Source organism: Heptranchias perlo, chromosome 32, assembly GCF_035084215.1.
Source record: "Heptranchias perlo isolate sHepPer1 chromosome 32, sHepPer1.hap1, whole genome shotgun sequence".
Lineage (NCBI taxonomy): Eukaryota > Metazoa > Chordata > Chondrichthyes > Hexanchiformes > Hexanchidae > Heptranchias > Heptranchias perlo.
The window spans coordinates 13321353-13335021 of NC_090356.1; the positions used below are offsets into that span (position 1 = coordinate 13321353).

Consider the following 13669-nt stretch of genomic DNA (forward strand, 5'->3'; position numbering starts at 1 on the left):
AGTGCTCTTTGTGCCTTTTGCATTATTCTTTGAACAAGATTTCTTAGCAGATTTCAAATTTCTGTCTGTGCACAGTAATCACCTTTTTTTTAAACTGGTAGCTACAGACCTGTAAGAGCTGCTGCTGCAGAGGAATTCCTGCTGCTCCTTTGGCAAGCTCCTGGTTGGAGGCCCAATACAGGATGACCACTCACTTTACATATATCATTAGGCCAACCGTGGAAGATCTGTTGAGGTCAACTGTTCCTATTGTGTGTGAGCTAAAACCTCACAACACCCTCGTCCCATTGATTCAGCATCAGGGCTGGAAAGTCTACCCTATTGGATCAGTAAAGCTGATCCGAGCTTGAGGTTCTGAATCTATAATTGTGTGGATTAATGGAATGAGCTGAACAGTCAGATTTTAATTCTTGACTTTCTTGTGATAAACTTTTTTTTTCTCTTCTAGTTTGCCTTACCTTTTCTATTCTTTTGTCTAGAAGGTAATGGGTGGTGCTGGAGTACAGTTCCAGGGATGCTGGCACCCCTTCTGTAACTCACCCAGGTAGTCATTCTTTACTGATAAACCTAGGCACTGAGCACTGGCCAGCTATTTCACCGGAGTGCATGAGGATGATCACCAAGACCAATTTTGTCCTTTTGTTCTTCCCTGGCTGATTTTTTTTTCTCTTCTTGGCTAAAGTGTATTTAAAAAAAACACTAACTCATTGACTTTGTTTCTGCACAATCATTCTCCTTTACAAATTGGTTTGTATAGTTCTCGCGAGTCAATTTATATTATGGTCCAAAAGTAGAGTTCCAAGGCAATGAGCCATGTGGTTTGTAGGATGAAGCTGAGCCAAAAATTTAGGATCTACATGGACCAGGATATTGTATCACAGGGCTGGGCTCCTCAGGTTGGCACACCTAATCCTGGGTAGTTTTTCTTTTGTGGATTCGTTTCCCCAGCAGATCTCTGACTATAATAAGAAATAGTTGGTGCTCCGATTTGAGTGAGAACAGCTTCGACCTGTGCTCTTTAAGAAGCATTTGCTCACTAAGGTTTAAATTTGTCTTCTATTGATCTTAGAGTGATTTGATTTACACTAATGACCTAAGATAAGTACCTATCATTTTGACTTACACACTGTATAGTCCCTTCAAAGAGTTATTTACACACATTTTGCACAGTATGATTTTTTTTAGAGAATATTTCATTATGCACTGTGTCGGCTCAGAATGGACTAAAATTTAACGTCGAAGCATATGGAGTATGCAGCTGGTGACAGATAATGTCACAGGCTCTAAAAATAACAGGTTGCACAAAAAAAAGTAAAAATTTATCCTGTGTTGGGCTGAGTTCCGTAGTCCACAGTTCTCTATTTCGGTCACATGGTGTTGTAATGCAATATCTCTTGGGAGAGTTCAATCACTAGCTGTGTGATTAAAAGTCACGTGAAGTTGCTAGATAACCATTCTTTTGTCAAATAGAGTTGCAGATGACTATTTTTCCCGTGTACAAATCTATAGTTCAATTAACTCTTTCCTTGTCTTATCTGACTGTGTATAGACCTTTGAATCCTTAATTTGGAGGTATGGCTTCACTTGGATTGTCTGGGGCACCTAATGTTGAAGTGCATTAATCACTAAATAATATATCCCATTAAGCTCTTTATGGCCGAAATGCACATTATTGTAAAAAGCATTGTAATCCTGCGATATACACCCCTTAAATGAATACTGTCTCAGTGAATCACTCATTGAGTTTGGCAGTGATTAGAAGGGCAACTTTCTGGGTTTCTTCAGGGCTCTGGGAGGATGCATTCTGCTGGACACCCCTCCCAGTCTCCCTGCTAGGGAGAATTAGTGATCTTAAAATGAACCGGCCGCTATACTTGCTTCAGATGCTCCAAATCAGTCCCCCCCCCCTCCCCCCAACAAACCTTTTTCACCGACGTAGATAAACAGGTTCATCTTGAAGAACAATAAATCCACCATTAGTAGCAAAAAGCTATGCAAAATTGGAAACATCAACCTCTGAAGCTCACGTTACTATTACTGGCAAGACAAATCCAGATAATAGTGTCATTGATAAATGCCCTTCTAGACCACTCCTGGGTAGTGAAGGGGCTCTAGCATACTTGCTGCATTTTTCCACATCCAAAGCATTCCTCTCATCCCATTACATCTTCTTGCTTGAGCTGCCCTGGAGAGATGTATGCTGACACTTTCACAATCTTGGAGGACTATCAATGGTATCTTCTATGTGGTGTGGCTCTTGCATTTGGATGGGGCGTTTCAAGCCATGTTAAGGGCATCAAGAGGCTGTCACAAATTATGGACTACTTGGGTATCAAATCTTTCAATGGCCTCCAAACCAAATACTAATTCAAATTCTTCCTATCTGATCAGGCCAATTGGGCCAGAGTGTCCCAGCTACTCATTTAACACTAGAGCCCCACTTCCCCTACCATAAACATATAACCAAACCAGTTTCATGGGATTTGCAATCTTTATTTCTATGTGATGTATAGCCAAGTTTGCTAACAACATTAAGTTAGGTAGCACAGTAAGTAGTGTGGATGGGAGCAGAAAGTTGCAAAGGTACATTGATAGATTAAGTGACTGGGAAAACTGTGGCAGATGGGTTTCAATGTGGGGAAGTGTGAGGTCATCCACTTTCTACTTAAGATGGATAGATCAGAATATTTTCTAAATGGTGAAAAGCTAGGAACTGTGGATGAGCAGAGAGATTTAGGGGTCCAGGTACAGAAATCACTTTTTAAAAAAAAAACAAGTGGACAGGTGCAAAAAATAATTTAAAAGGCTAATGGAATGTTAGCATTTATCTCAAGGGGGCTGGAATACAAAGGGTTAGAAATTATGTTAAGCTGTACAGAGCTCTGTTTATACCGCATCTGGAGTACTCCGTTCACTTCTGGGCACTGCACCTCAGGAAGGATGTGTTGGCCCTGGAGGGGGTGCAGTGCAGATTCACCAAAATGATACTGGGGCATAAGTTAAATTATGAGGACAGGTTGCATAGAGTGCCGTCCTCCAAACTCCTGCCTGTACTCTAACTCTGCTCTTTTGTGAATCCCCCCTCCCCTTCTCCCTTTGCCTTCAGCTATCTATGCCCTACTCTATAGAATTCCTTTCCTAAACCCTCCGCCTTTCTACACCTCTCTCCTTTAGGAACTTCCTTCATACGCACCTTTTTGACCAAGCTTTTGATCACCCCTCCCAATAACCTCCCCCTTTGGCTTGGCGTCCATTTTTTTCTGATTCAGCCTCGGGACGCTTTTCTATGTTAAACACGCTATTTGAATGGAAGTTTGTTATTGTTGCAAGCCTTAAGAATATATGCCAGAATTTAATGGTAATTGTATTTTTATTTAAAATTATTTTTGTTTATGTTTTTGAGTGCATGTTTAAGGGACAATTGGGGGAAAAAAAGGCAGGCTCTAATAACAATTTAATTACATGGAGGAATGTTTAGTCGGATGTTTAGTAACCAGCTAGCGAGAGGTTGAATAATCGACTGACGAGTCGGACAGGTGTTTGCATGTGTATGGAAGCACCCAGTGTAATCCCTATTGATTGAGCTACACCAGAAGTAAAAGGACTGAACACAGTCTTCCTGAGTGTATGAGCTTGTTAGCTTTTCAAACAGCCAGGGTATTTCAAAAGCACTCCAATGTGCATTGCCTATCACATCACACCATGTATTCTGTAAACCATTAAAAACAAGGTATGACGGAATCATAAAAGTTTACACCGCGGAGGCCATTTGGCCCATCAAGTTTGTGCCAGCCCTTTGCTAGAGCAATCCAAAACCAATCTCACTGCTCTGCTGTCTCTCTATAGCTCTGTAGCTTCCTTTGCTTCAAATATTTATCTAATAATGCAGTGGAACTTATCTACAACAAAAGATAGTGACATTTTATTTGCAGAATATTATCCCCATTAGGTAGCAAACAGGGTAAATACTGCAGTTAGTTCAGAAGTTTGTGGTCTGTGTGCATATTCAGAATCTCTAATTTTGCAGTGCTGCTGTGACCAGATAATTTATAAAAAATGATGGTTTTGTGCATCATACCCATTTCTAAAAATTATCTTTAGAGCAAATGTTTAATTATTAATGGTTCTTTCCTTAATATGGGTCTAATTGGCAGTTTGCTACTTTCTAGTACTGATCAAAAAGTGCTCTTGCAAACCAAGACATGCAATTTGCAAAACCTAAAATAAAAGTCCATTTTCTCCCGAAGATAAATACTGTATAAATCTTTACCAAATGACTTCTTTCGGGATGAGATATACATTTTAAGAACTCTTGAGTGATATTTTTAAATTTTATTATCTAACACCATGTGCTGTGTAAATGGCTTGTATTATTTTCACTGGAATTATATTCTTGTGGATTTTACTTTCTTTACAGTTTGTGAAATTAAAATGAAAATCTCCATGAAAATAACAGGTTTTACAGTTGTTTTTGTAATCACAAATTTATATTTAGTACTCAGTAATGTCCATGAAGGCTGTAGGCCAAAAGCAGAAAGCAAATTCTGAAAAAACAAACACTAACTGCCCTTCCAGGTTTAAGAAATATTGTTTAGTAAATAAATGTACATTGATCTCCCTGTTTAAGCCTGGAAATTATTGTAAGTGATGTCTATCATGTAAACAATGTTAGTGACGTTTATTGTGAAAACACTTAGCATGTTCATATCAAATTCCCCACTCTCTAGTATCTAATGGAAGCGTTAACCCATTTAAAGTAACAGCTATGTTAAAGTAGCAGGAGGGGAATTTGAAACGAGTGCATCAAATGTTTGTGCGATAACATCACTCACAATTTCCAAGCTATATCTCTCTTTATTGTGAAATTGAAACCAAAATATATTGAACTTGCACAGAAAGCTGATCTTTGGTTGCTGTATGGGCCCTTTTGTGCAGTTCTGTACCAATCACAGACAATCAATTGCTTATCATAAAATAACTATTCTGAATTTCTATCCATAGCAGCAGTATTGTATTTTATTGCTAATTTGTCAATTAAATATTTGGAAGTGACATAATTTTGTTCTCTGGTTGGTGATAATTGTACATCTTCAGAATGGGAGAAGGGAACAGACAGAGACAAATAAATGCTGCCAGTTATCACTTGGAGATAATTTTATTCTACATGAAGCTTACACATGTGTGCTTCTAAATATATTGTGGGGAATGTACTGCATGGAGACCAGTTGCTGGTCTGCAGTGTAGTAAATATTCCATGATTTGTTTAGAAGCAAAACTGTAGAATAAAGTTAACATTGTACTGTTGATGTTTAACATGTGTGTCTTTTTCTCATCACTAAAGTTACTTTTACTTTACTGTGCTGGACTGTTGTCCTTCCCTTTACCCCACCAATGATCGTATAGCCTTCAGCCTTCATGTCACTAGCAAGCTAGAATTCTCATTCTAAACACCTCAATCTTGCCCCATACCTGCTACCTTCAAAGGCCATCTCTTTGATCTTCCCTTTGGTCATCTGCTCTAACCGTTTCCCAAATTCTGTACCTTTGGGACATTTTGCTACGTTAGAGGTACTGTATAACTCCTTAAGTTTATTATGTTCCTGTTGGCAGCACCCTGTGATGCAAACAACTGGCTTCCATTGTTCTGAAACACTTGAGGCCTAAGATTTCTCTGGGTCTAATGATCTGCCCTTGGAGTAAGGGCCTCCACACTTGACACAGTGAATATTGGCACAAATGTCTGGCTATGTCTCAGTTCCCAGGACTGCTTTGCTTTTTACTATTCTCTTTTAATTTAATTGATTTCCGGGCTTACTCTGTAGGTTTTATTTAAAATTAAGCTTTCAGTTAACTTCTTTTCCTTGTCGTCCCACATCCATTCATCATATTCAAGCCAGGTAGTGGGATTATGGTTGGCCTCTCTATGGTTATCGGCTCTGTATCGGCTAATGGATGCACTCTGCGGGGTAGAATATGTTTCCTGACTTCCCCTCACTTTTCCATGATTCAGCTCTCTGGTATGCTTGGGTATCTGAGACAACTGTCAAAATTTAGTGTAGAGGTAACCAAATTTAATGTCAGTCAAACCTGCCGTACCTGCCGCCTCATATTGGGAGTTCTATGCTTTAGGTTGCCAGTCCTTTCTTCGCTTGTTAAACATTTGCAAAGCTGGTGAATTTCCATCCATTTGGGACAATTTTTTGCTTGGACGGAAACAGTCTTTTCCGTGGCCTCCATGAAAACTGGGAAGGAGAAAGGCTCTCACTTGTGATTCTTTGCCAGTTTCGTAGTGGGAGTTCCTACAGAGCTAGGTGCTGCACAATGGCTTCTGAATAGTATAGCGCCATGTCACACAGTTTATTTTCAGGATATCTCGGTAGTGAAAAGGTCATGACACTTGACTTATTCAATCTGATTGGAGGCATGTGTGGTGGAGGTGGTGTTGTTTGTGGGATGTAAGCTAGAAATTCAAAGGAAGCTTCTGAATTGCAGAGATTGTTTGAAAATCCACAAATTCCATCTATTTTCTGCATGAGTGGAAATCGACAGCACTACTTTTAGCATTGTGAATGATCTGTTTAGTTACAATATCAATTTGGTGCCCTGAGTTGACACAATTTGCAAACTTCTGCTGCCAGTTGAAACTTGGAGCATCATATTTTCAGTGTGGAAAAGTACAAACAAGATTAAGACTCCAGCAGTCATGCTGACCTTCCAGTAGGACTGATTTATCGAGCTGACATTATTGTCCTGTTTAGTTAGGGTCTTCACCAATGGTAGATTGGATTCTGTTCACGAGTCCCATGAGTATTTTGGAACAATTTGATTCTTTGTTGAAATGGCAACTTCTCACTTGTTGCAATTTGATTGGTAGTGTATGGCAACTGACTGATTAACATACAAGTGTTGTTGGGGATCACGGGTGTCTGGGGTCCTGGGGATTGGGTCAGGAACAGAGGGGAGATCTGTGGTCCGGAGCAGTGGTGTTGGGGGAGGGTGGGGTCAGAAGCGACGATTGGGACCTTTTAATGTGGGTCATCAGGTAAGTTACTTCCCTTCTTTGTGGCAGGCGAACCGTAGGGCTGGTCTCTGCATGCAGCCACTGCCATTGTAGGACCCTGATTGCAATTTTGAAGTACAAATAGATGGCATGTGCACCGTGCATGCTCTTGCCCATTTGTACTAGGTGAGTGGCCTAACCAGTTGTCCTTAAAGGGACCGGCAGTGGCCACTCCACACAAGAACCCCAAATTCTTTTTCTTTTATTTTTGTGGGGCCAGTATTGCCTTCGCCTGTCCTAGGCCCGATCTGCCAGCTGGCTCAGTGTAAGAGCCGCCTGATTTCTCACCCTCGAACAGCTGGTGAACTGCAGCGAAATGCCTGTTTGGCATCCGAAGCTTTGTTCAAATAACCCCAAATGCGGGCAGCATGGCCACTCGCTGACTTCGCGCCTGATTTGGGCAGAAGTTGAAGATTAACACCATAATCTCTATCCCTAGGTGTGCCATTTTTTTGTTGTGCACTCCAGGCAACGTGGTTTCTATTCCATGCTTTTGTACACAATGCAATGTACTAATGATGCAAGCATGGTACAACATGCTTTACCATGGAGCAGTCGGCCATGGGTTCACTCTCCTGGAGAGAGTGGGGAAATTAGAGAGCGTCAACCCTGACTGCTGTGACAGTGCAGGCACTTACAAAATGGATGTGCTGAAGTCTTGCTTAACAGTACAAGGAATAAATCTTCAGTAATCTTGTTACGCAAGTCAGTCATCTGACATGGTATTAAAAAAATGGGGAAGGAGTGTAGCCTAGATTAAGGGCTCATAAGGTTTGTTTTCATTGTACCAAGATAGTTGGAATATCTTGTTTGTTTCTACATCATATTTAACAGCATTACACTAGTTGTTGCTATTTCAGCAGCTCATTTTCATGTGATGTGATCAGGAATTGTATTTTATGTACTAGTGAAAATGCAAAATAGAGATGGAAAATCTAATTACATTCTAGTTGAGATGATGTTTAGCTTTAATTTGCTGTATCTCTGAACTTGGTAATTGTTATTTAATTTCAAATATATTTTTCAATTACTTTTTTCTCTTCCCTCCTGTATGTGCCACATCATTCCTCCGTTGTGAAGGTGGCAGGCAACCTGTTTCCAGGCCTCCATCAATGTTCTGTAATTGGCAGCCAGGAGAACCCTCGGGACTCGGTTGCTGATTTAAAAGTAATAAATAAATTTCCCTCCCTTCCTGTGAGGAAGTGTCTGGACATTTCTTCTGAGATCAGAAGCTCACTGTGTGGCTAATGGCTACTTGAATTGAATATTACCCCATACACTGCTGTGCATTAAATTGCTGAAGTTATAAAGAACATTGCTCTGAATTGACAATAGTGGAATCTCCATTATACCAATATATTATCTGCCAGAATTGTCACAGTGTGACAACATTGCCTTAATTATAGATCTTTATTCTGTTTGTATTTTATCACCTTTTTGGGTAAATAAAGCTACATTATGTTACTTTTGTACTTGTCTTTATTCCTTTGCCTGGGGTATTGCTGCAACATACATATGAGAAAAATTTGGGAAACATTTGATGATCTGTCAGTTTCCAATGTCCACCAAACAGGTTCTCTCCATTATAGTGGATAATGGAGGTTCCACTGTATAACATGACATTCCAATGTTAGCCGTTTGTGTGAATCAGGTTATTATAAAGTAAGCAGCAGTAACTTACAACAGTAATACCCAAAGTGTTTCTTTGAACCGACTTGACCTTTTTTATTAAAACACAACACTTGTATGTTAGAGCTGGCATTTTACTTTTTGTAACAGGATGTTCTTACAGTGATGGTTGAAATTGTGTGTTGTGAAGCAATTCCGTCATTATTCCCTTCAAAGTCCCAGAGTACTAGTGGATCTGTCAAGCTTTGAAGAATGATGAAAGGCAGTTTCTAATGTATTTTCTTTGAAAAATCTAGTATTTATGCAAACTTACGCTCACAAATCCTACGAGATTCAATAGAGGCACTGTAAATTGTCACGATTTACGGTTTGTTGCAGCTAAGAGGAATATACATGCAGAGTGCAATACATTTATTCTTGATTGATGAAGAATGTTTAATTGACTTTTTTTTCCTTCCTCAGGTGTCCTAGGAGCCTGGAGGTTCTTTGAGGCATCTTTTCTCACTAGAATAGACTGCATTGAATTTATTATTTAACGGACTGAAAAATCACCAGTCACCGAATTGCCACTATGGAAGTGGGCATGCGTGTTGTGCGTGGCTTGGACTGGAAATGGGGAAACCAGGATGATGGGGAAGGACATGTCGGTACAGTGGTAGAGATTGGCCGTCAAGGCAGCACTACGACACCAGATAAAACTGTGGTGGTGCAATGGGATTGTGGAACCAGAACAAATTACCGAACCGGTTACCAAGGAGCTTATGATCTGCTTCTCTATGACAATGCACAGATTGGTAAGTTTTTCTACAGTTCTTCACCTGTTCCGTCATCAACTTCTGACTGATTTATTGTTCAGCTGCTCATCTTTAGCTTCCCCTCCCCCTCTAACGACCATTCAGTCCACACATCTGTGAACAGCAATAATTCATTGGGTCAGCTGAAGGAAGTGTATTTATTGCTCAATGAGAGGGAGGAAGTGTTGGCTAGCTCCATGTAATAGGATGTCCTGTCAAATTGCCAATCCAAGAGATTATACAAACTTGTACATTTTCATATTTTAAGAAATACATCTTCAGAGATTGTGTTAGGATATTGTAAAACAAAATAAGCATAAATACAAGCCATGGCATGTCTTTCACTGCAGTCTGCTCCACTTAAGTGAATATTTAATTAGTGAATATTTGTGTTCAATGAATAGAAAATGAAAAAGCTAAACCACTTTGCCTGCACGCCTGTTAATTGACTAATTTTTGTTAAGTGAATATCTTTTTGCTTGGGTTATATATTTTGCTATGTTTCAAATCCATTTCATAAATGGCCATCTACAAAAACACAGGAAATTAAAAGCATTAATAGTATTCAACCTTTTACACTTTTGAGAATATTCCACAGTTTTTAAAAAAAAAAGCATGTTTACTAATATTCTGCTCTGAATGCCTGATATGTGAATGCTCCTAAGAAATTAATACAGTTTTATGGCAAGGAGCTTATTCACTTTTGTTATCAAGGTTTCACCTCTCTGCAAGACATTATTGAGGCTGTTGAATTACTGCAACGAGATGATTTGTCAAAAAGGACCAATATTAGAATTCAGCTGCTGTACTTAGAGCTTTAAGTAGAACAGCCACCAAGTTGTAAGTGACATTCTATCTCTATTAGAGTTTAGCATATCAAATTAATACAAGTTAATCTCTATGTCCTTGCATAGTGCCTGATCCAACATGCTGTCTCAAATTATGAATAAAACAATCTGTTTCAGTTTATTGGAGTGATTGTCATGCAAACATAATATTGTGTTAAAAAGACTTTGTGATGTTGTTAATTTCGCCAATTCATGCTAGTTTAGTTGGACGTTGGCTATTTTATCTGCCTGTCAGTTGCAGAGCTAGGAGGCCACAGATAAAATGCTTAAAAACTGGACAGATCAGAGTGTAATATAAAGAACAGTGCAAACTCATAATTAAAAACAGTTTAAATTATTCAACAAAAATAATCCAGATTTTGTAACTGGAGTAAATTTATTGTAAATTCTCCATATATTGAGAGATGCTATGAACAGCCAGTGACAGCCTGTGGGAGTGTTTGATGCCTGAAATGGGAAGAACATCTCTCACAACAATAAAAAAAAAGTAATATATCTGTTACATTGTGGTAAAGGAGGGTTACTGTGCCATTAAAAAAAAAATTTAGATGTGAAGCTGACTGAAATTGCAGTTTATGGAGCAGCGAGCTTTCATTAATCATCGCAACTGCAGAGTGAAATTCACTTCACCTCATTAACGATTCATATAAGCCATCTGAAAGATCAGAAAAGCTTAAAAGAATTGTTCAGTTACCTTGAACATTTTCAGTCTAAGCTGAATCCATGCCAATTCTTTTTGGTGAAAGACAAAAGCCTGTAATTATAAGCCTATTCAAACAATGGAATAATGTTTTCCAAGTCCTGTTGCAGACCCTTTCATGAATTTTGTGAAGCAGCTGCCCACGTGGGTACCTAATAACCATTCACCCCATTGATAATTGTTTTCATTTGTCTAATCAATAATAGGCAGTTCTACAATATTGTCATACAGCATGCACTAGCCATATAATCCTGTATGGGAGTGATTGTAGGTCGGTGCATTTCTCAGCACTGGAAGAGTAATGGTGCCTCATTGATGGACCAACATGTCCTCAGTAAGGCGAGGAGCTCTATTAGACATTGTTTGGTTTCTTGACTGTCAACAAATAATGAGAAGGACTGTTTCAAGAAACTTGCAGATGCATAATCAATTAATCTGCTAATTAATGCACTATGTGCTGCTAAATTATCCTACTATATAATTACATTGTGACTTAACATATTAACCTAATGGATCTTGCAAAAGAGTATGATGTGGGTAAGGTATGATGTGCAGTGTGGGTTCATTGAGCTATGGAGAGAGGTGTGAACCTGCTGTCTTAAAGGCTGCAGCCTGTGGTTGGAACAATCAGGACTCTTTTTTGCCTCTGGCAACTGCAGTTGCTGCACTCTTTGGTCTCTTTGGACCAACCAGCGTCATTGCCGCATCATTACCACCATTAGGTCGTCCTTGTGGTGCTGGCTTTATTTTTCCTTAGAGCCTCAAGGTGAGGTCTTCCAGTGGAATTTGAGCTCATATTCCTGTTATAAAATAGGGATTTCGGCCTTTTTCGTATTGCAGGATCTAAATGTGGCACCATTGTGAACTTGCATTCCAATAGTGCAGCTGGCCTTCATGCGAACCAGCTGCAAAGTGGCTCCCGGTAAATCACACGTGAACAGACTAGCTGTGACAGTTTAATGAGTGGACTTATGCAAAGTATTGATGCATGTTGTCATTTAGAGTGAAATGCCATTTGCGCCTACTTGCTGACATCAAGTCATTGAGTGTGCTTAGCTTGTATTTTCCTCTGGATGCATAAGACCTACGCGTTGCGAACCAACGGCACAAGAACAATATAAAAGCAATTTTAAGACAGCAAAATGAGACAGGGAAGGAATTGCAGGAGGGAAAAAGAGGAGAGAATAAAGAAGTCAAGAAGAGAAAATTAGAAAGTGTGACTGAGCAAATAGAAAAATGGAGGTAGGAAAAAAGGTAGGAAGGTGATGAAGTACTTGCTTGTTCTCCATGAAGCCATCTCTAAACCCACAGGCAGCTTGATCTGAGGAAATTGGCCATACTCCCTGATGAAACCTCCTACATCATTTGAACACTAAGTAAAGCAATGGGGAAACCAATTAGAATAATTCGAGTTCTCAACAACCCAAGATGCCCCGTCATCATTGACAGCAGCGGTTCACTGGAATCTGCCCCTCCTTTACACTGGCATTTGGTTCTGAGCGAACAAGCAGACATAAAAAAAACTGCATCAATCACCGTGTAGATGATACTCAGACAAGAATGGATCTAAAATAGAGCCATGGCTGCAGAGTTGGAGGAGAGGCTATCTAGACTGGAAGATTCTACCTTGAAACGGGTAGAGGTTCGGAAGAGCAAGAAGGCAATAACCAATAATATAAGTCAGACAATTTGATAATTTCTGCCTAATTGGTTTGTTGTAGAAAGTGGAGAGGAAGAATATAATCTACTTTTGCCAGGTTATCCTGTCCAGGCTTGTGGGACTATCAGAATTTCTGAAGATGGAAATTTTGTGGGCATTTTGATCCTTGTCGGGACCACGTGCAGTATTTTTAAAAATGATTACATTTCAGGACAGATTGCAGCTCCTTGAGCAACAAGGGAAAAAGATGACCAAAAGATCATTTGAAGATCTTTCCAATCATGTCATATAACTCAGTTTGATAGAATCAAGAAATTTATAAGAGGGCATAGTCTTAAATGTAGAAGAGGGAGGGTGAAAGTTTAGATTTAATTACTTTACGCAGAGGGTGGGGAATGTATGGAATGGACTGCCTAGGGAGGCCGTGGAGGCTGATTGTATCAGCAAATTCAAGAGGGAGTTGGATAAGTACTTGGTGAAAAATTGGATCATGTGGTAAAGTTCCAGAACAATTTTCCTGATCAAGTGGATTCAGCTTCAAAGGGAAGGAGTTCTGTTTCTGAGAGATGCCATGAAGCCAACTCCATTACAAAGCAGATACATAAGAGAGAGGTTTATAATATGGAATGAAGTTGAAAGGATGCCAAGTGAGAATTAGGTAGCTTAATGAGTTGCGGGATTAGTTCTATAAAAAGAAGGCAAGATTTATATTTGGAAAGAGACAGGCTCAGTGAGACAATTGCTTTGAATAAAAATGTGCAAAGGATGGTGGCATAGGGTGAGGGCTGGTGGCTCAACGTAGTAGCTATTTAATATAATATAGGGACTATAATGGGGATGAAGTACCTCATGACTTTAGGTTGTTGAAGTGGGAAGGGAAAAACAAATCAAGAGGAAGAGCGCTAAGACCTGGTTGGAAGGTGAGATTTTGGTATCCCTTATTACCTTGCTTATTTTTGATAAGTGCCTTTACTTTGT

General features: G+C 39.5%; 1 protein-coding gene across 3 annotated transcripts in view; it reads left to right on the forward strand.

Annotated features, from left to right (window-relative positions):
* The window catches only part of mib2 (MIB E3 ubiquitin protein ligase 2), a 201439-nt gene that overhangs the window by 61464 nt on the left and 126306 nt on the right, over positions 1–13669 (forward strand). For 2 of the 3 annotated variants that reach the window (XM_067970398.1, XM_067970397.1), the window contains one exon: positions 9152–9483. In XM_067970398.1, coding sequence (XP_067826499.1) covers positions 9261–9483 — 223 coding nt within the window. In that variant the 5' untranslated portion in view covers positions 9152–9260. Of the gene's footprint in view, positions 1–9151; positions 9484–10236; positions 10324–13669 lie in introns of those variants that run through there. The other variant, XM_067970399.1, reaches the window with a different exon arrangement.